The 26,541-nt window shown below is 53.6% G+C and overlaps 1 protein-coding gene across 3 annotated transcripts in view; it reads right to left on the bottom strand.

The window, feature by feature from the left end:
- Positions 1 to 26,541, bottom strand: part of IGSF21 (immunoglobin superfamily member 21) — a 269,529-nt gene that overhangs the window by 229,524 nt on the left and 13,464 nt on the right. The window contains exon 1 of one of the 3 annotated variants that reach the window (XM_060035053.1): positions 12,182 to 12,563. The exons of 1 other annotated variant lie outside the window; for it this stretch is intronic. In XM_060035053.1, the coding sequence (XP_059891036.1) occupies positions 12,182 to 12,251 (70 nt within the window). In that variant the 5' untranslated portion in view covers positions 12,252 to 12,563. Of the gene's footprint in view, positions 1 to 11,237; positions 11,256 to 12,181; positions 12,564 to 26,541 lie in introns of those variants that run through there. One more of the 3 variants, XM_069541461.1, reaches the window with a different exon arrangement.

Below are 26,541 nucleotides of genomic sequence, written 5' to 3'. Positions count from 1 at the left end.
ATTAATATAAGTAGTGACCAATTATTTATTAGCATCACACGTCATCTGTTTCCATCATCTTAGCAACTCTGTTGGGTATGTAGCACAACGTCCATTTTCTAGACAGGGAAACTGAGGCTAAGCTTAGCAGGATGGTGTTATATCTCTGCTGTTTGCTCCCCAGCTCACTCTTTTCCCTTCTCCACCCGTTCTGTGTCTGGGAGCCCAATTGCATGGGCTTCCAACTGAGTTTGGTCAATGGGCAGCATCAGCAAGAGACCCAAAGGCAGGAGGAGGATGAAATTGAGGTATTTCTTCCTCCAGCTCCCTGCCAGGTCCCCAAGAGTTGGCTGCATCCCTCTACCCAGAGCCACAGTCCTGCACGCAGCCCTCTTCACACAGCCCTCTCTCCAGTTGCTACAGGTGGTAGTAACTCCCCACTGTTCTTGGCCCCAAGGGCTGCCCTCCCTAAACCCTAAAGCCAGTAGTCCCTTTAATAAGCCCTTCATGGACCCCCCAGGCTGAGCTAGGTGTTTCCTGCTGGAACCTGGTTGGTACGGAGAGAAAGAAAGTGTCCCCAGATTACAGAGCTTACAAACAGTGGCACTGAAACCCCAGCCCTCCTCTGCCTCCAAAGCCCATGTCATTCCATCTGAACTGCGGTTTCTCAGCCACAGACGTTCACACCCGCAGCTGCCCAGATTGGCCACATCTGCACGCCACCTGCTCCACTATGCACTTAACATTTTTCTTTAACTTGACTCATTTTTTTACTTAAATAAGCCATTTGAAAAAGAGAGAGTGAATTTAAATCACTGCCCCAAATGGCAAACCAGTCTCACTTGCCTTAAACAGAGGATGACTGAAAAAGAATTATAATGAAAACAAAACACTGTTATTAAAACTTTTACTCCCTCTGGCTCGCTGCAGGCATGTTGCCCCGCACCTGTTTTTGTTGCAAAGAGAGATTAGCAAGCGAAGGGGCGTTAAAGACAGGATGGCATCAGCCTGAGGCTTTCTCCTTGGCATAACTAGGAGGACAGCATGAGAAAGGAACAGGGAAGACCCTCCCTCTCTGTGATCCCTTGGTATTTATTGCCCGTGGGGAGGCCCCACCTAAAGAGGAACATCGTCCTAGACGTGCACTGTCCAATAGAGCTTTCCACAGTGATGGAGACGTCTTACCCACAGCTGTGCTGCCCAATACGGGAGCCACCTGCCCCGTGTGGCTGTTGAGCCCGTGAAATGTGGCTGGTGTGGCTGAAAAACTGAATTCTGTTTCATTCGGTTAAATAAAAGCCGAGACACCTTGCTGAGTTTTAATGTAAATGTCAGTTGTCACACACAGCTCCATGTTGAACACAGCTCTGGATTGTAAGCCCCATGAGGGCAAGAACTCGCCTATTCATTCTCCTCTGGATTTCTAGAGCAGCACGGTGCTTGATTGCCAAGAGCATTCAATTAATTCTCGACGCACCAGTGGATGAATCAGTAATTGAATGAATGAATGAACTGTACTGCTTCTTGCAACAAGAAACTTCTCTCTGCATTCAGACTGTCCTGGGAACCACTAGCTCTTCCTGGTTAAGTAACTCTATTCCTCCCCATCCGGTTGCTCTCCTCCCTCCAGGCTCCTCAGTGGGGAGACAGGCTTAGGAACTCGACTTCCAACATGCCTCCTCCTCTCCAAGCTGAGCTCAGGTCCACTTCTCTGCTGCCACCGAGCAAACAAAGAAGCTTTTGTGGTGTGGTTGCTTTTGCTGCCCCCATCTCACTCCCTCCACCCCCGACTGGGATATTAGGTGCTTGGTGACAATTAGCAAGGTATCACCTGCTTCTGTAGAACCAGGCACCTGGCCTTGGGTTACGGTACAGCCTGAATACCCACCTGACAAAATCCTGCGCACTCCGGCACTGATCACCAGCTCTAGATGCAGACGCCACCCACCCTCTGGCCATGCCAGCCTCTGTCTTCATCCCTGCACTGCCCCCTCCCCATGCCCAGCCCTGCACGATGCCAGGGCAGCCGGTGATGGACGCCTTCCTTTGGGGCAGCATTAAGCAGCGGGGAGGAAGAGATGGTGCTCGGAAGATAATGGAGGCGCCAATGATTGGTGACAAACAGCCCCGCCGGAGGAGCGCTGAGTGCCTCTGCAGAAAGAGAAACAAAAGGGCAAAGGGAACAGCTCAGCTGCCTCTCTCCCTGGTGACTCCCAAGCTGCTTCTGTGATGTATGAGGCTGGGGGGTTGCTCTCCGCCGGAGTGCCGCCAAGATCCCCACCCAAGTCTGGGGCACCCTGATGCTCCCCACGCAAGGCGGAGGTGGGTCTGCCTGACTGAGCCCTGGGATGGCCCCCAGGACCTCAAGGGAGAAGACCTGCACCCCCCACCACCACCACGCGCACACACGTCACGCACGGTGTGGGCACCAATGGGAAAGTCACCCTCTCTGGCTTCAGTTTTCTCAGCTTTAAAATGGGGGAAGGATATGGTGCATTGAATCTCCCAGCTCCCTCCTGGCCCCAAGGCTCTGTAATTCCAAACCTGAGGACTCGCTCCATGTGGGAAACCTACAAGGTACCCCTCCTCCTGGGCACTGGGGCTGAGTAAACACTTCTTCCTCTTCAGACTTGGGGGCATTCCAAATGTCATTACAACAGCAGCAGCCACTTTTCCCACACCTGCTGTGTGCTAGGTACCCTGCATACAGACCCCTCGTATTACGTGAATTTCCCCTGCCCAGCAGCCCCACCCCACGAAGCCACCATGATGAGTCGCGTGCTCAGCTGGAGACATCAAGGCTGAAAGCAACGAAGAGGTGATCGGAGTTCACACACTGGGTAAGTGGTGGAGGTGGGATCTGAACTCAGGCCAGACCCCGGAGCCCATGCCCCCTGGGGATGTAGATACTTCTCCCCAGGAGAAGCCACTCCCATCGCACTTGGTTCAGGCTCAAGGTGGGACAGCTCCATTCCAGGCGGGGGTCTGGTCTTCCCTCCTTGCCAGGTCTGGACACTGTGGGGAGGTGGGTAGCGTCCAAATAGTGGCGCTTCTGTCACGAGGCCATCGTCCCTTCGGGCGCCCCAGAGCGGTCATTCATAACACAACGGCGTGGCAAAGGGTTTCCGGTTTCAGGTGGCCCAGAAAAGCCAAATTCATCTTCCTAGAGCCCTGGTCTGGGAACGTCACTCCTCTCTCTTCAACTGCCCCCCGTAGCCCCCAGGCTCAAATCCAGACCCCTCGCCCTGGCGAGCAGGCCCTGGCCAACAGCTTCAACCTCATTCCCCGCTTCTCAGTGAGCACCTTATGCTCAAGTGAGGCCAGCTGCCTCTCTGTCTCCTGACAGCGTCCTCATTCCCCCCTCCAGGGCTTCGCACGTGCTGCTCTCCGGCCTGGGACTCCCTCCCTACCTCCCAAGATTGTTTCAATCCCTCAGAGCCTTACCGGGCCACTCCCTTCAGTTTCCAAGGATTTATTCTTGGTATCCTCGTATAGGCCATTTATTATACGTAATCTTTTATTGTTCTCAAATGAGCCCGTGCTGTGTGGGGTGGCCAACGGGCCAAAACTCCTTAAGGGAGGCCTCTTCCAATCCAGAATGAGGTTGGCGCAGCTGGTCAATTAACACAAGTGACTGGATCCCTTGCCTTGACTCCAAAGTCAGCTTCCAGGGGAGGGAGAAGAAAGTGCGAGCTTACTGAGCCTCTCAGAGGGACCCCATGGCCAGCTGAGCCCATCCTGAGGGTCAGGAGGAAGGGAGGGGTCGAGACTGAGGGCTAGTTGCGTGCCAGGGGCTTTCATGTATCCATCTCATTTATCGCCACAACACCCTCTAGTTTCAAAAGACGGGGAAACCATGACTCAGAGAGGTAGTGACTTGCCCAAGTATATACTCTGCTAGGAAGTGGCCGGGCTAGGCTTTGAACCCAATTCACATAAAAACCAAAGTATGTTAATGACCACCGAGTGGCTCTTCCACAGAGACAGTGAGTGAGGAAGGATGGGCAGGCCCAGCGGCATGCTGGTAAATGTTTAACAGCTAGCTCTGGGCTGGGGAGAGCTCTGATCTGCAGTGTTTGCTCATTCCGTGGTATAAATACTCCTGCCCTGGTCAATTTCAAGCCACCAATAAGGTAAACTCAGAGCTGGGGAGAGATGTGTAAATCGATGCCCGGGTGTGAATCCAGGTCTGTCCCTCACCAGCAGTGGGACTTTAGGCAAATCACATGACCTCTCTAAGCCTCATTCCTCATCTGTAAAATGGGGAGACTGTTATCTCCCAAACGGGACTTTCTGGGAGGCTTTAATATGACTTTGTGGGAACACGGCTAGCACGGGACTTAGCACAGAATAGTTGCCCCCTCCTTCCTTCCTTCCTTCCTTCCTTCCTCCCTTCCTTCCTTCCTTCCTCCCCCTTCTTTCTTCCTTCCTTCCCTCCTTCCCCAAACCCTGCACCCATCACCAAACAAGGAGAACCCAGAAGGAACAGGAAGCCCTTTAGTCTTCCCTCCACCTTCTACTGTTGGCTCATCCCCCAGACGCCAGCCGTGATGCCAGTTTGAGTGATGGTGGGCAGAGCTGGACAATGGACACATTCTCACACCAGAAAGGACTTCCAGAGGTGATTGAGCAGGGCCAGGAAACAGGCCCTGGGCTCAGTGTCTCGACCAAACCCCAGATTCAGGGGAGACATTATTCATTCATCAGTCAGTCAGTCATTCAACAAACACATCTTGAAGATTTGCTCAGAGCCAGGCCTTGTGCCAGAGCCAGTGGTGCAGGGATGCCTGCCCTCAAGAGCTCTCTGTTCAATGGGGAGACCAACCGATGACCATTTCCAGCCCCAGAGGAGGGTTGTTTTAACAGCACGTTGCCAAAGTGCTGCTGGCAGCACTCACAGGGGACACCCGAGTCAGCAGGGGTAGGGGTGTTGTGGAGGGCAAGAAGTGGGTGAGCAGAGACTTGGAGGGAGATGTACGGGGAGTCAGGGGCTGTGCTGGCTGAGGGCAGATGTCTGCTCTCTGAGCCAGGAAAGGGCAGACGTGGGGGAGGAGGTGGAGGACATGAGGCTAAGGCCAGAAACCTCTGAGCAGAGGCCAAGTCTGCGGGGCAGAGAGGTGGCGGCTCCGGTCCCCAGGCCGTGTGACTGCAGCAACAACCTCCCCTGTGGACTAGGGATACAACACCCATCTGGGCAGCCGTGGAGGAGGGAGGAGGTCACATCAGCAAAATGGCTACACCAGCACTCAGCTCACAGGGCAAGCTTTCTGGTCAGTTTACTGGCCTGTGAACTCATGGGGAGCTGAGCTGTCTCATTCCAAAAACCTAGGGGTGTGTGTGAATGAAACAGCGCAATGGGTCGGGGCGGGAAGGAAGGCTGAGCGTGCAGCGACAAAATCCAGATTCCAGTCCAGCCACTTCCTACCACCATCTTTCCATCTCCCTGAGGCTCAGTTTCCCTTTCACGTCTGATGTGAGAACTAAATGGAAGGATGGGCGTGGAAGCATCTCGTCCACGCTCAAGTACCACCAGCAGGTAGAGAGTTAGGAGGTCTGGAGTCAGAGTAGGCATCACTTTGATTATCTGAGAGTCTTCAAGAAAGACAGAATGTAGTTCCGGGAGCAGAAATTTACCAACAAGAAGTTTACCTGTGAATCTAGCCTAAATGTCACACGGCATAAGCCTTTGCGTACACTTTACTGTAGAGAGCCACACACCCAACACCTCTCCACGTACCCCAGCACCAGGACGCACATGTCTAAAGGCCAAAGATGCTCTATTCATCCAAACAACCCACCGTGAGCGGGTTGTGGGTGAGCATCCGCCATGTGTTTTGTGGGGAAGAGCAGAACCAGACGGGGTCCCCGGCTTCACGGAGCTTCTAGTCTACTAGGGTGGGGGATGGGAGGGTCCCAGTGAGACTGGTTCTACACCCGAATTTCACGGGGAGAAACAACTCGGGTCTTGGGTCTTGACTGCACCCAGGGTGGGTGTGGATGGGGGACAATGCGCCGAGCCTCCAGGGAAAGCCAGGGAGCAGGCGGGGGAATCAGTCACCCCCAGGCAGCAGGCCGTGAACCGTCCTCCAGGAGTTACCAAGAGCGGTAATCAGCAACTCTAAGGCTCGTCGTGCCTAGGGAGGGTATCAAGTGGAGTCCTTCTCTATAGGAGGCAGAAATCAACTCCAGACAACTCAAGCCAAAAACAGTAACTGGTGGAACATTATGGGGAATTCATGGAACACAAGGACAAACTGGGCCTGGTATTGGGAGGACCCACGCGGCTTGAGCCAGAGCAGCTCTGACGTAACCATGGTTAATACTGGTAACAGTCATCTGAGCCCACAGGATTAAGCTAAGAGCTTTGTACGTCATGGTTCGTTCCATCCTGTCAACACCCTGGGAGGAAGGTCCCATCATTATTAGCCCTGGGGAAACCAGAAAAGCACAGCGTCTTGGGGGCCCCCACTGATAAGGGGGACTTTCCAGTAGTTCTCTGTCTTCCTCTGTTCAATATTCAGCTTCCAGGGAGACTTTGTCAGATGGGCTCATCTTGGGGATGACTTAGCTGACTGTGCCAACCTACCAAGATGGAGTGCAGTTAGTACGGGGGTGAATAATTCCCCAGGGCACATCTGACGTGTTGCCGGGAGAAGTAGGAATGGCTGGTGGACACGCTAAATGCCAGATTCCTTTCCTGGGTGTCACAATGTCCTTTCCTGCTCCTTCTGGCTGCTACTCTCTAAACCTCTAGCTACGTACATACTGTATTTATTTGCTCCATCCATGGAATCTTGGCCAATAGGTCTCGGTGATCACGAGCCCCCTCTGCCACCGGACCTCACTGCAAGTGTCAAGGTGGGTTCCAGGATCTCACCCACCTGGTTCCTTCCCAGGAACTTCATCCTGAAGACAGACGCCTCTTAGGAATTAATGTCCCATGTTTCACCTCCACTGACATTTCTCATTTAAAGCGGGGACGCTTTGCACCCTCTTGCATATGGTAGAAGCCGCTGCATTCCTCCTTCCAGCGAAGAAAAAATAAATCCTTTCTCCTCTCCTCCAGGAGCAGCCGTGTCTTTGGATTGCTTCAGACCTGGGTTTGAAACTCCTGGTTCTTCCACTTAAAAAAGGTTCTGAGCCTCATTCATTATTTAAGAAAGAAAAGAAAGGAAGGAAGGGGGGAGGGAGAGAAAGAGAGAGGTATCTTGGGCCTCTTGTCCTCACCTGCAAAACATGGCTCATGACACCGCCTCATGGACTGTTTAGAGCATTTAATGCATAAAGGACGTCTAACAGGTGCGTGATAAATGGGAACTCTCCGTAATGTCACTCTTCTTTCTCTCAGTCTTCAACTAGACCCAAGAAAGACAGCCTTGAGTTGAGCTGGTCCCACCACACACAGTCCTACCTCCAGTTCTCTGCTCCCACGGATTTCCCTCCCTGGCGCATTAGCCCTTGGCTTATTTATGTTCTCCCTTTGCTTCAAGGTCTAGTTCAAGTTCTCCCTCCTCACTGAAGCATTCCCTTTATACCTCCCAAATAATCACTCTTCCCCCGAGAACCTCCTGTAGAGGACATCAATCCACTTGGCATCTAGCAGGTATCAACAAATTTCCACCTGGATTTTCATTCATCTTTATGGGTACATGCCCGACCCCTTGCCCCACTGGAATGACGGTCACCGTCATAGGTCTTTCTCTTTTCAGATGTGCTCTGCCCACAACAGATGCCCATTCATTCTCTTGATGATGACGAGGGCTTTCAGGGACACGCCGTCTCCCATCTGTGCAGATGAACATACTGGACAATTTTATCTCACTGGGATTTGGGAAAGAGTAAGGCATCCGGACTGGGCATCGGACACACAACAACTGTCTGTGTGGCTGGAGCCGAGGAAGCGACTGAGACCCCTTCTCACCAGGAGACAGCAGAGCACAGAGGGAAAGAGACAGTCCTGGGTCTGAATCTCAGCTTGCCACTTACTGACTGGGTGGCCGTGGACAAGTCACTTAACCTCTCTGAGCCTCAGCTTCCCCATCTGGAAAATCACTTTAACTCTCAGGGTGGTTATTAAACAAGACAAGAAGAACAAGGAGCATGGCACCGTGCTGGCACAGAGTGGGAGCTCAGTCAGGGCTAAATAAGTGAATTTCAAGGGGCCCGGGGATGGAGCAGAGGTGGACTGGGTGGCGAGCCAGGTTAGACGCCTCCATGGATCCCAGGGAACCCAGTTAACAGAACTAACCAGCCTCCTCTTTGTTTGGCTCTTTGGTCTCCGGCTTTGAAGTCACCACTGCTATAACCCAGAAACCCCAGCGCGTCACTTAATCGCCTTCCACCGCCCCTCCCCCACCGCCCCTCCCTCCAACTGTAGCAAGGTTCCGGTCTGGGTGAGACAGATGTTCTGAAAAGCTGGGGTAGCCAGGCCAATCTAAGGCATCATGGTACCTTGCCAGCCCTTGCCCACACGCCCTGTCCAAGGAACACTGGAAGGGAAGAGGGAGCCTGGCGCTGGACCAGTCGGGACCCGGAAGGCTCCAGTACTCATGCCATTAACAAATCTTAAAACTCTGGGCCTCCGTTTCCTAATCTGTGAAAAGAAGAGCTTAAACCCATCTTGCAGTGGGCGAGGACTGTGCAGCAGTTAGCACGTGCTGGCCACACTACAGCTGATCCGTGTAATACTGGCTATCGAAAAAAACCACAAAAACACAGCTATGATACAAGGAGAGGAGCGATGTTAGATTGTTTAAGGGGACAGCTGCGGAAAGACCGTTCGATGCCGGGTCTCAGTACCCGCTTCCACCAGGGCAGCTGTCCTTTTGTGCCTATCATCTTGTCCAAGGCAACAGGTTTAGGGGGTGGTAATCAGTTCCTACACTAAAAGGGTTCTCCTGGTAAAAATTAGAAGTTTCAGAACCAATGAAGTAAGAGATCTTGGAGGTCGCTTTAAGCTCTAACATCCCCTGCACTTAAAAAGCAAAAACTAATTCAACCTCTCAGGAAAAACTCCAGTTTGCACCTTGGGTGGGAAGGGAGTGGGGTTTATTGCTGGCGGAGGGGCCAGGCTGGGGTCGGGGCGGCAAGGGGAGCGGGGGCGGAGCAGCCTGGCCCCGGCAGGGCCCTTAACTCCCCCGCCAGGGGCTGAGAGCAAGCCGGGCAGGGGCCTGAGCCCCGCCCCGCGCCCCCAGCGTCGGGTGGAGATGGTGAGGGAGCATAAGTACGTAAAGTCCTCACGCCAGCTTGTGCATGCACAGCTCCCCTGCAGCCTCGGTGCTGCGGCTTCCTCGGCTCATCCGAGTCCGCCCCCGCATCCCACCCACCCGTTGACACGCGGCTGCCAAGAGAGAACTGGAAGGGCCTGTGGCTGGGGCCTTTGGCGCGTCCTAACTCGGCCTGCCCACTGCTAGCCTTCGCGGAGACTTCGCCACGGCCCAAAGAGGCAGGTCCATGAACCACTGTCTTCCCCTCGCCCCCAGGGCCCGGTGCCCTCTCTCTCCCAGGCCACCGCCCAGGCACGAGTGCATCACTGCCTTCACAGTAGTGCCCAGACCAGGTAAAATGGGAACTGAGGAGTTAAAAACCAAGCGGGTTTCTCCTCTTGGAGAGTCAAGATACTGGGGAGTGGAAGCAGGGGCAGGAACTTCCAGCCCAGCCAGTCCTGTGTGCAGCCGACTGCTCTCTCCTCCCAGTGCACAGACCCACCCCTCCACAAAGGTGAGCCCCTTGGCTCTGCGGCCCATAGGAACATAACCGGCGAGGGCGCACTGCCCGTGCCTCTCCCTAGTAGTGACCGCCATTGCCCCCCACTGGGCAGGCGTGTTTCTGAATGCCTGCCCTGGACTCTACCCTCCCCGCCCTCCGAAGCAGCCCCTGGCAGGGGGTCCGGCACAGCTAAGTGCCAGGTGCACGGCTCTCGGTCACGTCCAGGAAGGGCGCCCTCCCCCGGCAAGCCGGCCTGTTGCATCTCGTACAGACCCTTCTCGTGCTCCCACCCCTTCGTGGGCACGGATGTGGAGCGGGTAAGGAGGGATCCCACTCTCGAGCACTCTCATCTCTGCAGGGAAGGGAGGGCTCCCCGGCTGCCCAGGACCCCTGCGCGCGCCCCACGCTCGGAAAGTTTCCCATCTGCGATCCGGATCAGCGCTCTTCCCTCACCCTGAGCAGCGGAGCTCAGAGGCCATGCCGGCTGCCCCCGGTCCAGAGGCGCTCACCCCCGGCGCCAGATCCCCCAGCCTCCAGCCAGTTGCAGAGGCGGGCCAGGGGAGTGGAGGCGCCAAGACGCCGGCTCAGCTCTCCGCAGCCCCGCAGCCCGAAGAACGCTGCTCTCGGGTTCTGGGGAAAATCGCAGGGTGGGGTCCTGACGGAGCGGGGTTTCCCACCAAAGCCTTTCCCATCAGTCGCCATCCTCACCCCTGCCGCGTCTCTCCGGTTCTGCGCATTCCGGGGGAAAGGGGTGCTCCCCTCCTCCTCCCAGCCATCCCCGCTCCCTTCAATGTCCAGGCGAGGGCTCCAGGTGCCTTTCAACAAAGCCCAGTGCCCTCTCCGTTGCGCTGGAACCGGGACACCACCCCCTCCCCGCCCCCATATAACCTTTCCCTCTAGAGGCATCCGAGGGAGGGAGCCGTCACCCCAAAGTTGGGGGGAGATTTTCATCACTTTGGAAGGTCTGTTGTTCCAAGGGTAAGGGGACAAAGTACAGGGCTTGCATTACTTCTGCTTTACACCAACCCCTCCCCGCTCTCTGCCAGCAGGACCACCATTCAGGCTCGAATTCTGCAGCTTCTCCCATCAACAGACCAAGCACTCTTCAAGGACCTCGGGGTAGACGGGGTGCGGTTATTTTAGGGGGGACACCCCTTCCCGGAAGGCACTCTCTCAGAGTTTGGCTAAGCACCTCCCGGTGGGGCAAGGCACACACACGGCAGAGGACAGAGACGGTTCCCCCACCTTCATCACCCAGTTGGGCTAGGGACTGAGACCCTACTGGTCACAATGGCTACGTTTTGGCACCCCGCATCCTCCTCCGCCTCCGCGGCAGAGCCAGGATGTAACTCCAGACGGGCTGGTTCTGGGCATCCAGGTTTGGTACTAGGCTTAGGGGGTAATCGCGGACGCGCACCCTCTAGTCTCCGCGCCCACGGCTCTTCGCCGGTCCAGCCTCCCTCCCGCCCAGCTCGTAGCGAATGTGTTGGCTCGCTGCCCGAAAGGTGCCGGGGTCGCCAGGTTGGACTGCCGCGCCACTTAAGACCCACCAGGCGGCGGCGCCGGGCTGGAAGCATCGAGGCTTCGGCGAACCCTGGACCCTGGAGCTGCGGAAGCACCAATCACTCTCTCTAGGGACCTCCTTCCAATGGGTCCAGCCCAGCCGGGACCAAGTCCATGCGGGACGCACACACACCGCTGCTCAGACCTTCTCAGCCCCCGGACGCGTCCATGCCTCCCTCCACACTAGAACCACACACTCCACTGCACGCACACACACTCCTGGCCCACGAAGCAACACAACCCCCGCATGCCTGCACCTCCACACATCCCAGAGACGTACACTCCTGCTCAAGTGTCACACTCCCACCTCCTATGCACACACGCCCCGTGCCCCCCCCAACAGAAATACAGCCACTCCCTGTCACACATCCCTAAAGGGACCCATACACTTGGGACACGCGTGCAACGCCGCACCTCACACACTCATCCACCCTGTAACACGCTCACACATGCGATGACACAAGCTCACACACTTCACACCCTCACCGAGAAGCTGGCACCCGCTCACACCCCCAAACACTGGCTCACACGCTTTCTCACACACACACCTCTGTGTAACTGACATGGACACTCAAACACCCCTCCAGACACTCGCTCGCTCACACACCATCACACACACTCACATCTCCAAATGCACTCCGGCAGCCTCTCCACACACAGCTCCCTCCCGGACACCCTCACACTGAGACGCAACAAAGACACACGCTCATACACACGCGCACACGCACACCCTGGCACAGACCCACGAGCGCTCTCTTCAAAGGAGACATCCTCCCTCCCTCGTCAAGCAGATCACCTCTGCAGACCCCCACGCCGGGAGCGGGGCTCGGACCCGGAGCCTCTCGGGAGCGACCCTGGCCCGCGCCCGCCGCCAGCTGCCCGCCCCCGCGCGCATCCCCAGCCAGGCTCCGGCCCGCGCCCGCTCACTCACCGCGCGCCAGGTCCAGGATCGCTGGGAGCAGCAGGCAGGCGCAGCCGCGGAGGCTCGGGGCGGCTCGCATGGTGGCCGGCAGCTGGCGGCGGCGGCGAGGCGGCGGAGGCGGCGGCGGCGGCGGCGGCGGCGGGGCCCCTAGCCATGGGCTCAGGCGCGCTCCTGCCTCCGGCCGCCGGCCGAGCCAGTGGCGGGCAGCACGGGGCGCCGCGGGGGCGCCCCCATGCCGTCGCGGCCGGGCCGCCCGGGAGCCGGGCTAGACTAGGCTCGGCCTCTGCCGGGCGCCGCGACCCTCGCGCTCGGGGCGACCTCCGGGCGCGCCGCAGCTCCCGGATCCTTGGCTCCGCGCGGTGTCCACCGAAGCCCGGAGTCGGATCGGCGGCAGCGCCGGAGTTTGGAGCCGAATCGCGCTCTCTCCGCCTCGCGCTCGCCTCTCCCGGCTGCGCGAGCGCCCCTCCCCTCGCCCTCCCTCCGTCCCTCCCCCTCTCCCCGCCCTCCACTCGCCGCTCTCTCGGCTGTATTATACAGACTTTTCTTTAATCCTTTCTGCGCTGTTCGGTTCTCGTCCGCTAAGCCGATTTATTGCAGGGAGAAGGAGAGCCTCCCACCTCCCGTCCCCCTCCCCCTCCTAGCGATCTTCCACCCCTCCCCCTCCCCCGCCCCTCTTCCCCCCAGGTTCCCCTCCTCACTCACAACTCGCTTGCAGCCCGTAGCTCGGTAACCCTCCCCCAGCTGACCGAGCACCCCTGCCCTCCAGGCCAAGCTCCATCTGATCCCGCTTCACCTAATCCCGTCCCTGGGACACCCTCGCCTGCGCGCCGACCCCCAGCCTGGTGGAGGGAGGCAGCCTCCCCCTTGAAAGCGAGGCCATCCGTGGAGCCAAACAGGCAGGGTGTGGCACGGGAGCAGTGGTCTTACCCCCTATTAAGGATTAGGGGCATCGGTGTTCTGAAACTTCCAAATTATGGCTGCCCTCCCCCAGGCACACATGGAAATGGGATATATTTTGTTCTTTCTTCCAAGAATAGCCACATTCCTGGACCCAGGCAGAAATGGGTAAGGAGCTGCGTGTTTCACCCTTTGGGCAGACCCGATTCCTCTTCTCCCTGGGCCTGAGGATTGGGGTTTGGGACTTGTGTCTTATCATTATCCTCCCACCGACACACACACGCGCGCGCGCACACACACACCAACCATTGAGCCTCAGGTCTGGCTGTGAGCCCTGGGAGGGGAGAGGTACTCCAGCCCTGGGAGTGGTCAGGGGTGACGTTAGATGGGGAAGTTCAGAGCACGAAATTTCACTCCATGGCATTCTAAGGAGAATCTCCAGCTTCTCTATCTATGTCAGGTTGCTGCGTCAGGCTGTCACTCTGTTTACCTAAATGGACAGTAGGTACAAAGCCAGTTCCATCTCCAGCAGCCCTTTGAAGGGGTGTGGGGAATGGAGTGGGCAGTGGGTGGCTGCTAGGCTGTCTCTTGGTCAGCCTTGTGCAGAGATGCCCCATGGCAGGGAGCTGGTCCCGCCAGATGCCCTCTCCGAGCCTCACCACATCACCTCCCGGGGCTGCTCTGCTGCAGCTCATGCCCGCCCACCCCAGGGAAGGAGCGATTTGCATTTCTGAAGATCTGAAAGCACACATTCACCTGACAGGCTTTAGAACGATCCTCTCAGTAAAATAATAATAATGATCCTAATAAACCCTTATAAATGGGTGTTTGATTACAGTTTGTCCCTACGTGGTTTGTGGTTTTTTTTTTTTTTTTGAATCAGACTAATTGGCTGAAGTTGATTAGGCTGGATACGGCTTGAACACTGGAGTCTTAGACCCTTTCTTCTCCCTCCGCCTGGCTGTTCTTTGCTCCCTCTTACCCCCACCCACCTAGGTCCACCCTTCTCCAAGCTGCTGAGGGTCAGCTTGAGGTCACCTCTCCCCCTCAACTTCTTTTTGGGCTGCCCCAGCCGTGCCATGGGACACAGTCCCTGACTGCCTCTTCTCTGCCCCTCCCCCTCCCCACCTCTGGCCCAGAACAAAGCCGACAGAATCCAAATGCATCGCAGGTGCTAAGCCCTCTGTGCCAGGGCCTTCCCTGCTGGGAAGCAGCCTCCAGCTGGGAAGACCCTCATGTTGGTCTGAGCTCCTCAGGTCAATGCCAGGCACCCCTGTATGGGCGTTCCTGCTCTGTAAGCCCAGCTGCAAATCAGAGTGCAGCCAGGCAGGTGGACAGGTAACAGTTCGCCAGGTGAAATCCTGCATATGTGAGGCTTACTGTCTGTACTCACTGTAGCCCAGCTGTTACCCAGGAGAGCCAGGGATCAGGTAGGATTCCAGGGCCTTTCTTGGTGACACTTCCTCCTAGTCTGGGTCCACACCACCAGCTGGGAAAGGGACCCCTGCGGGGAGCACCGGAAAGGCAACCGTCAGTCACCTCCATTATGCCAGCTGCGAATGACACCTGGCAAGAGGCCGGCAAGGAGGAAAGGAGACCTGATATCGAGAAGAGGCTTCTTCCTAGGGCCAAGGATTGGGCTGGGGAATGGGGTGGGGCATTGGAGACCTCAGTTAACCCTCCTTCACCCCAAGACTTACGAATCTCTCTTTTAATATCACCCCGTATTATAATTATTGGTCCTCCTAGCCAGTGCCTGACACATAGTAGGCCCTCAATAAATAATTGTTGGGAGAATGAATGAATGAATGAGAGCAGGGCACTTTGTGGTGTCCACTCCATCCCTCAGCTCCTAGCACAAGGCTGGCACCTGGCAGGTGCTAGCATGCATCCTGTGGCCGTGAACCTTTGCAGAGAATAAACAGCCCCCTAGATCACATGTTCCAAGAGAGGACAATCCTGCCCAGGTGCACACTGGTTTCCCCAAAGGGGCTCACCTGCAAAGTGCATGTTTATTACCATATGGTAATTGTTCTTAGTAATACTGCTGCCTCTGCGCACCCTCTCCTGGGGGCATACACTCCTCCAGCTCCTGTTTCACAAAACACAGCTTTGGAGGCTATTCTCTTGCTTCAGAGAAAGGTATATACGCAGCATTGAGAGGCATGGTTAGCAGAGGGCACAGGGTGACCTAGACAAGGGAAAAGTCACTCAGGGCAGCCACAGGCTTTTAATTTGCTTAAAGTCACTCTGCGCCTGTCTCCTAATGTATCAACCGCCAGCAGCAGAGCATCCACTCTGCAGTCCTGGCACTGAGACCCATGAGTCACGGCGGGACATGCCTCTTCCTGGGGCACTGGCTGCGTGGGAGCCCTGGACCTCCCCGTGGCTGATGGCTGGAGGTGTGGCTGTCTGCCCGCAGCCTCCCTCTGTCCATGGTGCTGAGCTAGGATCTCCCAACAGAGGGCACTATAGCACAAAGCAAATTTCTCTTCTCCTCACCCTAGGGAACAACCCCAGAGGTCAAAGGGGCCCTGGGGTCCTCTGTGACCTCTAGTTTGTTTATTCCCAAGAGAGGGAAAGGGTATGGCATAGTATTCCCTCCCACAGCCTGGCTTCCAAAGGGATGGGTTCTGTTGGTTGGAGTAGGACCTCCTATGGGGTTGGATAATGATGCTAAGAGTAGTAAGCCTTTGTGAAAGCGCTTCTCCTATGCCAGGCACTGATCAAATACAAAATGTGAATAGAATCAGTGAATCTTCACAATAGTGTATGGTGTGAGTATTATCGTTATTTCTATTTTACAGATGAGAAAACAGAGGCACAGAGAGGCTAAGCAACTTGCCCAGTACAACACAGTAATAGGGCCAGATTTAAACCCACAAAAAGTGCAGAGCCAGAGGTCTTAAATACCCTTCCAGGCCAAGATACACACAGGCACACACATGCCCTGGAAGCCAATATTTCAATGGGAAATGAGTTAAAAACAAAATTTTCATAAGCCCAGTGTGCTCCACCTCTCTCATCTCATTTAATTCTCATAAGAGCCCCCTGTGGCAGCTTTATCTAAGCCCAATTTATAGATAAGTAAACTGAGTCTAAGAGAAGTGAAAAGAATTACCCAAAGTGACAAAGGTAGAGGAATGTTGTATTCTGAGGACAGGAACCTAGTGTGGGCTTTCCCCAGGCTCTGCCCCAGAGAGCCACGCATTCCCTCTCTCTCCCTCTCTCTCTCACACACACACACACACACACACACACACACACACACACTCACACACTCACTCGTGCAGTCCTCTGGCTCCTTCTTACCTTACCCTCTGCCTCTGCGTGCTGGGAATTAAACATCCCCCAGGCTACATCCCAGACAACACCGAGTTTTTTATTGTTTGTTTAAATTAAACGCAACTGAAAGTGACACCTTAACACCAGTGACCCAAATCGATACGGAGTTGGCTGATTGGAATTAAGTCCAGTGCTGTGTCTTTAATGGACCTCAGCCCCACCTGGACTCAACCAGCTTGTCTCCGCTTGGGAGGAGACTGGCAGGTCGTCCATGGGGAATCTGAGGCTGTGGCTGCTGAGTGAGCTTCAGCACCACAGGCCCAGAGAGAGGAGCTGGACAATGTGAAGGAGTCGGGGACAGGAAGTTAAGATCTGGGGAACAGCGTGGGGGTGGGGAGGGTGAGAGAAGCAGGCCACGCTGACACTGGAGACCAGCATTCCCCAAACTGGGCCCCACTGACCACTTGTTTTGCAAGTTTGTAATAAACATTCCTTGAGGGGCTTCCCTGGTGGCGCAGTGGTTAAGAATCTGCCTGCCAAGGCAGGGGACATGGGTTCGGGCCCTGGTCCAGGAGGATCCCACATGCCACGGAGCAGCTAAGCGCGTGCGCCGCAACGACTGAGCCTGCGCTCTAGAGCCCGCGAGCTGCAACTACTGAAGCCCGCGAGCCGCAACTGCTGAGGCCCGCGCGCCTAGAGCCCGTGCTCCGCAACAAGAGAAGCCACCGCAATGAGAAGCCCGCACACCGCAACGAGGAGTAGCCCCCGCTCACTGCAACTAGAGAAAGCCCGCGTGCAGCAATGAAGACCCAACGCAGGCAAAAATAAATAAATAAATAAAAGTAATAAATTAAAAGAAAAACACTTGATAACATTAAAATTAAAAAAAAACATTCCTTGAAAGAGGGTTCAGTGGTTCAATATATTTGAGAAATGCTGTATGTTAGTTCATTCTCCACATCTCGGAGATTTACAATTCACATGAGCATTTAAAGGCTATGAGAAATCCTGCAGAGTTTTCTGGTTTTATTTACTTGAAGTTCAAACTTGTTTGGCTTCAGAACCCTCTTTGCATAAATACCTATTCATATCTCACATCAAGAGTTTTGTAGGTCATGGGATGGATGGGAGATGCTGCCCTGACCATGGACAAGGCTTCTGATCTCTTCTTCGATTACCATAGTAGTTGTGATAAGGATGATGATGGTAATGATGATGATGATGATAAGAAAAAAAATAGCCACTGACAACTGATGACATTTATTGAGTGCTTACTATGTACTAGGTACTTTTCTAAGTATTTTGCTTGTACTAACTCATTGAATCCTCTTCAATACCCTACGAGGAAGGCTCTGTTTTTAACCCCATAGAATAGACAAAGAAACTGAGACACAGAGAGGTGAGGCCCTTGCGTAAGGTCATATTGCTTTTATGTATTTCTGAAACTGTAAGGAACATGAAGATAAGGACCACATCTGACTCATCTCTTTATTACTTGTGCCAGGCAGGTGGCAGGTGCTCAAGACAGGGATAGAAGGAAGGAAGAATGGATGAATAGAAAGATGGATGGCTAAGAGAAGGGTTAGACGGATCTTTGATGGATAGATACATGGATGTGAGAATTACTGGGTGGATAGATGGATGAATGGATGGGTGGATTGTGGGTAGATGATGGGGGGATGGAGGAACAGATGGAAAGATGGAAAGAAGGGTGGATGGGTGATGGTGGGTGGGTGTGTAGACAGATGGATTGATGGGTTAATGAGCACATGGTTGGAGGAGGGTATAGATGAATCGAGATTAGAAAGCATCCGCAAGATTTGTACTTTTTCCCATATCATTGAATTTGCTAAGAATGAGAGACCTGGACTCACAGGTGTTAGTCATAGTTGGAAGGTAGCAACAGAGGTAGTCAGGAGCGTGGCAAAAAGCGTGGTCTCTAGAGTTGGTCTGTCTAGACCCAAATCTCATCTTCAACACTCGGGAAATAACTGTTGGAGGGAGGGAAGGAAGCAAGAAAGGAAGGAAGGAGAGGAGGGAGGGAGGATAGAAGGAAGGAAGAGAGGAAGGAAGGAAGGATTTGCTGTAAGAACCCAAACAAATTATTTAACCTCCCTGTGCTTTGATTTCTTCATCTGTATAATGGGGATGGGAAAAAAGAGTACCAACCTCACTGATTAAATAAGACAATCCTTCAAATGATGTAAGCACTCAATAAATATTAGCTGTAGCTATTACCCATGACCGAGGCAGCCATAGGATGCTATAATTACCCCACTCTGTGGTTCCTTATTTTCATCCTTAGCTTCCTGCACTTTGCAGTGGAGAGGGGTGGATGAAGACTCCAGGGTTATGATCTCAAGGGACTCAGCAGGCGGTTGCCGTGACCACGAACCAAAGACAAAGGTCAACGTAAACGGGATCTGCAATTCACTTATCTTCTATGGCTTTCTCCAACATTAGGCAGCCTATTCCTGGCTTTGGACTCTTGTCTCCATGATTGTCAAGTCTGGCTTGGAATCTTACGGGGTCACCCTTGGAGCAGCCCTTTTCTACTTTCCTTGCCAAGCCGCAATACCACCCATAGACAACAGGTGGCGACATCCAATATGTGATTTGTTCTATTTTTACAACCTTTTAAGTGTGAGGGCCTATATTATGTAAAACAAACCAGCTTCCTATTTCAAGAGTCCGTTAAGCTTTAGTATATTTACAATGAGGCATGCTGTCACAAACATATATACATAAGGTCCTTAGTCACAATTGTGTGATGGGTCCATAATACTACAGATGAGAAAATTGAGACCCAAAGCAAGATTGTCTGCTCCCTGCATTCTCACTATTTGAGGTGCATATAGTCTGCACAACACGGAAGTAATATTCTCTTCAGTTGGCTCACCTGTGTGTCTTGTCTTCCCGGGTCATAATGGAAGCTCTGGAAGTTCTGGGCACTTTTCACTTGGCCCCTTGGCACCTACAGTGCCACTCTGCTCAGGCCTGAGTCACAGTACTGGAGAGGCCAGGAAGCAAAGAAGGAAAAGCTAGCTAACCAGGCTAGTTGTTCAGTTGTGAGTAAAAGGTCTTTGTAATGAAAATGCTCTGGTTAATTACAAAGCCATCTGGTAAGACCTGACAATTCCCTCCTCTCCCCGTCAGCCTGATTTCTGTCTTGAGTTTCTAGGTCCTGAAACATTTGAGGAAAATCTCAATTCAATTTATAGTACAGGGAGATGATTCCATTTCTCTGGGCTTCAAAGTTCCCATTTCTAAGAGGCAAAAGGCCAAACTAGTTCCCTGAGGCCCCTGACAGGTGATGTCTTACCTGGGCATGAATCTACCTCCACCGTCCTTCTCTTTCTCCCTTCCTGTGCTACTGATGCAGCAGATACCCTGTACCTGAAGGATGCCTAGGCGTTAGAGAAAAGCTTTGGGGGCAGAGCCGTGTGCACCATTCCTTACAAAGATGGAACAGAGATTGCCATTCAGAGAGCGACAGGTGGTCCAGGAAGTGAGTCTGGGGGTGTGTATAGAGAGCTAAAGCTGTGGGGTTAGGAAGGGTCTTTGAAGACCACAGAAAGCAATGAATGGGGTGGCAAAGGAACAATGAAAACTACTCTAAAAACCTGCTTTGGCAATAATGACGTGGACACATCTTGCCCATCTTGAGATTCTGTGTCTCCTGACATTAGATCACTCTACACTGACTGGTCCTTTCCCAGCCCACAGAGGGAAATTTGTCATCACTGTAACCTTTACATCTCTGCAGAGATGCTCTTCATTCCCCCCCCCCCCGCTTTTCTCCCCAACTATTGATTGACAGAAACAATCCCGCTAACCCCTTAACGCCCAAGCCAGTGCCCTCCCTGCCTTCCTATGTTGCCCCTGTCCTGCCATGCCCAGCTTCCTGTCCTTCTTTCCATTTTCCCTGTCAAAAGGCTGACTCTGCAGAAAGACAGCTGGGGAATCGGTCTGGAATATTTCCCTGGAACTGGAGAGTATTGGGAAGCACAGAGGGACCCTCAACCCTCAAAGTTATCCATCCCTTAAAAGGGATGCTGATGGACGATGGGAAACACATAGGCATTGTGATTCCAAGGGAAGGCACCCAGGCTTTGGGGGCATGACAGCTCCAAGAAGCACAGGAACAGGGGTCCCAAACTCTAAAGGCATTACTCTAGTGCCCTTAAATAAGTGGTTCTAATGGGTGTCCCCCTCCACTAAGGGCATTGAGGCCACGCATATGCATTCGTCTTCTCCTCTGGACCAGGTGCTGAGCTGGGTGCCAGGGATACAGAAGCGGAAGGACACAGTTTGTGCCCTTGAGGCGCTCACGGTCATCAGGGATGGGTACACTACCAAGATGCCTGAATGCCAACCTCAGGGCTGCCCCCCTGCCCCTGTTCACCTAACCTCTTCACCATCAGGGTCCTGCACCCACCTGCCTGCTCACTTGGCTCTTCCTTCCCAGATGCCTCCCCAGGCCCCCCAGCTCCTGCTGTAACCCCAGTCCTAACCCCATGCAGGCTTACACTAAAGGAAGGACAGTTGGGTCTCCTCAGAATTGACTCCTGGACAATTCCTTGGACCTTATCCTGCACATAAAGCACAACGCCCACCTATCCACGTCCCAGGTCACCTGGGCACACCAAGGACTACAGCCTGGTCGGGACATCCCCCTTAAAATCCTTCACTGGCTTCTCATGGCCTGAAGACCAAAGCCAACACCCTTGGAACAGCTTACAAGGGTCTTCATCTCCACACTGGACCCACCTCTGCGGTTCTTAGTGCCCACTAAGCTCACTTGATTCTAGGCCTTTATAAATGCTGTTCCCTCTGCTTGAAACACCCTTCCAGCCTCCCCAGCCTTCTTACTCCTATCTCCCTTACCCTGCCCCCATGTACCCCATGTACACCCTTTAGGCTGGCTGGCTCCTACTCACGTCCCAGGGCTTAGCTTTAGTTGTCAGTAGTTCTGGAAGTCTGCGTTAGATGCCTTCTCTGTGTTTGCCCCAGGGAATTAAGAGTATGGTGGTAAAATGAGCAAAGCAAAGGGAGAATAAGGAAGGGAAGGAGGGAGAGAGGGATGGAGAGACCCAGAAGTCTAAATCTAGAGCAAGGCTTGGCATCAGGAATCAGAACAGAGTCAAGATGCTGTCGAAAGATTGGAATGGCCAGAAAAGATGCTCAGCTTCTCAAGAACGATTTTGCCTTCTTAACTAGGGCTGCCTTGAATGGACCAGAGACAGAGGTGCTGGTTCTTGCTCCAAAACGTGTGAGATCACTGAAGCCTCCTGACACCTTCCCTTAGAGGAAGAAGCAGTACATGGTGGAACATTGGGCCCAGGAGAAGAGGGGCAGGCCTGCAGGCTGCCTCTCGGGGAGTGAGGTTGAGGGGTGCGTGTGAAGGGGCCCACGCTCCTCTTGAGACAGAACCGTCTCCTCTGGCAGGACCGGCTCTCCATCCCAAGGAGGCTCGAGGGCGTCCTGGGTGCCTGGGTACCACTCATCTTCCTGCTTCCGAGTCGAACACTTACTTATCAAGATAATTGAATTCCACCTCCTTCCAGCTGCCCCCTTGCAGTGTCACGAGGGACAGGAGCCTCTCCTGAGAGCTTTCCTTGTCGCTGTTCGATAAACCCCATATTTCACGCCGCGCGCGGTTGCGTTTCAGCGGTGGGTGAAGTCGTTTTATTTTTATCGTGCACGCGGGCATATAAATATGCACGAGATGCTCAGAAGCCCTTCAGCGTCTCTCTGGAAGGCAGGCTCGATGTGAGTGCGAGGGAGCATGGCACGTAGTTCAACCAGAGCACAGGCTCCGCGGGGTCGGAAGGTGCTGCCCTTACCAGTATCGCCGGCCCCACCCTCCTTACAACAGTGCCCTCACAGGCTCCTGAGAACCAGGTGCTACCTTGGCAAACTCTCCAGAACAAAATTTTTTTCAAAAAAGGACAGATCTGTGATCTCATCTTAACTCTGCTACTTACCAGCTGTGTGACCTTGGATAAAGACCTCTTCCCTCTTTTGGTTCTCAGCGCTGATGTCTACAAAAATGGGGTTAATCATGCCTGCCCTGTTAATCAGCCTCCCAGGTCTTTCTGAAAGAACAAATACGATGAAGAATCTGCAATGGGCTCTGAGAACTGTAATATACAACTGTAAGAGGCTTATCATTATTCCTCCCCAGCCATTCATTTGGAACAGGTTAGTGAAAGTACAAGACCGTATCTGGTAATACAGGCAATGGATGCTCTAGAGGTTGCAGGCTGCCTCACCCGTCATGGACAGGAGGAGGGGAAACAGCATTTGTTGACCTGCTACAGGGCTGGGTGCTTTATATATATTATGACATTTGGACATGACAGTGACACCTTGGGGGTGGTGTCATTCCTGCTCATTGATGAGGAAGCTGAAGTTCAAAATGGTTAAGGAACGTGTGCACAGTCCCAGGCTAGGGAGCGCTGGGACCCAACTTTGAGCGAGCGGTAGGACCGAACTTTCCTCTCGTGGCCCTAAGGGAATCGCAGTCTCTGGGTTGACTGCCTGCCGCTAGGGATGGTCGGGACGCTTGGGCTGGGGGATGCGCCATCCCACGGTGTGTCCCTCTAAGCCGCTCCATGGTGATGCTGGTGGGGGTGAGCCTGTCGTCCTGAAGGGAGTTTGTGAGGCCATCAGTGCCTCTGAAACCTGGGTCCAGACTTCGTCCGTCACACACAGGCTGAAGCAGAGAGGTCATGGCTTTCATCTGCCAGGCCTCCAGAGTCAGAGAGAGAAAAACCAAAGGCTTTGGTGGGGATGTGCCCCGGTAGAGGATGGATTGTAGAGCAGTGAGAACTCTCTAATGGTCAAGGTCAGGGGCAGGGGGTCAAAGGATGCTGAGCTCTGACCTCTCATCCGTTGAACTCACATCCCAGCATGTGGAAGATCAGGAAGGGAAGCAGGCTGCTCTCTTCCCAGGGACTGAGTCATCCCGGAGGCCAACAGCAAGGTCAAGGGCCCAGGGGCTCGGTGCCTGCTCCCCTTCCTCCCCCAAAGTGCTTCCTGGGCTCCACAGCCCTGGGTAGGAAGACTCAGCAGCTGACGAGGAAACGCCCTGAGACTGTAACTTGAAGGTCCAGTGGAGGCACAACCCAGGAGGTCAAATGCCGGGTTTAAGGGCCCAGAGACCAGGCTGGCTTGGACAAGGAAATTACCCAGTGTCACCGACATCAGTGTGCCGGGAGGGAGCCCCCCAAGCACGATAGGGAATGTAGGGGCAGACTTCTGATACTGCGGAGGTCTGGGGACAAGGGGAGCCGTGGCCGTGAGAATGAAAGGGGCTCAGTGGTGGCCCAGCATGATTTAAATGATAGAAAAAACCATCTTGATTTGTAAATGGAGAATTAGGGAGGCTGTCAGAGGGTGGCCCACGTGGAATCGGCAGGGCTCAGAATCTGGAGGAGCAGGTTGGTAGCTGTTGGATCAGAATCCTGTTCTTTCCGGTTTGATTTTTCTCTATTTTCTTTCTAATTTATTTCTGTTTTCAGGAAAGCTGGAAGCACCAGTCTCAGTCAGCTGTGGAAAGAAGGTGCATCCACACTCGGGCTACTGAGACAGAGGAGACGATTGGCCAGACTGACGGGAGTAGAAGTCAAAGCTGGAGGACTCTCAGGAGGAGGCGGCACTCAGAGGCCAAGGTCAGATCCCACAGGGCTATCCCTACCTACGCAAGTGTTATTTCCCAGAGGGCTTCTCTGCTCCCCTCTGTCTCTCTTTTTAAACATTCTTTCAATTATGGTGAAGTACACATCACATAAAATGTACCATCTTAACTATTTTTAACGGTATGATCCAGTAGTAAGTCTATTCCCATTGTTGTGCAACCCATCTCCAGAACTTTTTCATCTTGCAAAACTGAAACTACATCCCCACAAAACAATAACCCCTCATTCTCCCCTCCCCCCAGCCCATGGCAACCACTACTTTATTTTCTGCATTGGTGAATTTGACTAAGTACCTGATACAAATGAAATCACACAGGATTTGTCTATTAGTGTGACTGGCTTATTTCACTTAGCATAATGTCCCCAGGGTTCATCCATGCTGTAGAACATATCGCAATTTCCTTCCTTCTCGAGGCTGAATGATATTCCTTTGTATGGATAGACCACATTTTGTTTATCCAATCATCCGTCCTTGGGCACTTGAGTTGCTTCCCTCTTTTGGCTGTCGCTATGAACATGGGTGTACAAAAAACATCTCTCTGAGACTCTGCTTTCAGTTCTTTTGCATACATACCCCGAAGTGGAATTGCTGATGCATGGTCACTTCTCTTTAAAGAGAGAGGCTCCGTGGCATCGCCTGCCAGGCACCCCCAGCTACCTCTGCAGGTGGTAGCACGATCAGAGAGGCTGGAAGGCACACAGAAGCCTGGGAGGCAGGGAAGCCCTGCCGCCCTCACGGGCTGCAGCAGATCGTGGCAGACTTCACAGTCCTCTGCCCGCGTGGCTCCTGCATCTCGTGAGCCTCCCTGTAGGCACAGAGAGGAGCTGGAAGGAATGATGCTCAGAAAACTTACAGATACAGGAAAGGGGGACCCACGTGTCCTTGGCCACCACTAACCACTGCTAAGAGGCTGGAGATTTTAGTGAGGCAGCTAGCACCCACACACTAGTCCTGGTAGATGTTTGTTGACTGAATGAATGATGGCAGTTCCAAAACTGGAGAAAGCAAGTTCCACAGAGCCCTGAAATGTGGCTCTCTTGTTTACATGATGGAAGCTCAGTGAATGGGTGAATGAATGAATGAATGAGCATACAATTGTATCCGGTTGCTTTCTCTATAATGCAAGAATATCCAGAGAAGATAAAAGGTCAAGAGCATTCAACAAACTCTCCCTGGACCCTGCTTGCTGCAAAGCAAGCACCTCGGTAGGCAGGGTAAGGGGATGGAGAGGGAACAGGTGTGGTCCTGCCCAGATGTGGCTCATGGTCAGTGCGGACAGAGGAAGACAAGTCCACCACCGTGTGCATCGAGGGGAGAATTAGTGTGAGGGAGAACAACGAGTCACCAGCAATCGCAGAAAGGGCCTCTGACATCCATTCTGCAACAGCCCTGGGCCAGGCGCTTTCTTATAATGTGTTTCATTCAGCAACCCTGGCAGTCAGGACTGTTCCCACCGCACAGGTCTGGACACATGGGGTGACCTGCCCAAGGCCTCACACTGCAAATGGCAAAACCGGGGCTTGACTCCAAATCCCAAAGTTCCTCCCTCTTCACCAACCGAGGTGGTCAGGGATGGCTTCCTGGGGGAGGTGACTTGAGCTGCAATGAGAATGTACATCTGCCTCTAAAGAAGAAAAATGTTTTCCAGGTGGAGGGAGAAATACCAGCCTAAGCCCAGAGATAGAAAAGGGCAGGGAGTGTTCAGGAATCAGCAGACATGTGTTCCAGTTGAACAGAGCGTGGTGTACATGTAAGGGAATGTTAGGAAATGATTGGCCCCAACCTTGAACCTGAAGCCAAGTACCCCAGATAATGTTGGGCAGTCAGGTCTAGTGCTCAGAGCTATGCTTTACCTGGACTCGTCTGGAGGCTGTGTATAGGGGGAACGACGGGGGACGGGGGGTGAGCCTGCAGACAGAAAGGCTGGGACCACTGCTGCAGTCCTCCAGAAAGGGGGAATTCATTTGTCTCACAGCACACGGGTCCCCAGGGGACAACGCTGTAACCAACCAGACATCCTCCTGGCCCTCATGGAGCTGACTATCATGGGGAAAACAGACAATAAACAGGTTAGCAACTAAACCAAAATGATGACAGGTTGTGACCTATACCAGGACATAATTAAACAAGATGATGTGAACAGTAACGATGGGAGCATAGTGCCATCAGGGAAGGCTTCCTTGAAGAGGTGACAATTTGGCTGGATAAGAAGGATCAGAAGGAGCTGGAACTGCAAAGAGCAGAGGGAGAAACACCTTGAGGGAGGAAGAGCTTCCTGTGTTCCAGAAACTGGCTGACAGTGCCTGGGGCGAGTTTTAGAAGGTGAGCTGCGACAGGAGAGGAAACAGGGTCAGGGAATGGGTGGGAGTTGGGATTTTATTCCAGAGTGATGGGAAGCCATCAGAGGGCTCTGAGAGGGAGAATGATGTGATCCGATTTGCACTTTTGAAAGACCCTTCTGGCTGCTGTGTGAAAAATGGGAA

This window comes from Delphinus delphis, chromosome 1 (assembly GCF_949987515.2).
Source record: "Delphinus delphis chromosome 1, mDelDel1.2, whole genome shotgun sequence".
NCBI lineage: Eukaryota > Metazoa > Chordata > Mammalia > Artiodactyla > Delphinidae > Delphinus > Delphinus delphis.
Note: the sequence above shows the minus strand (reverse complement) of the source record. Positions and strands in the feature narration are given on the sequence as shown.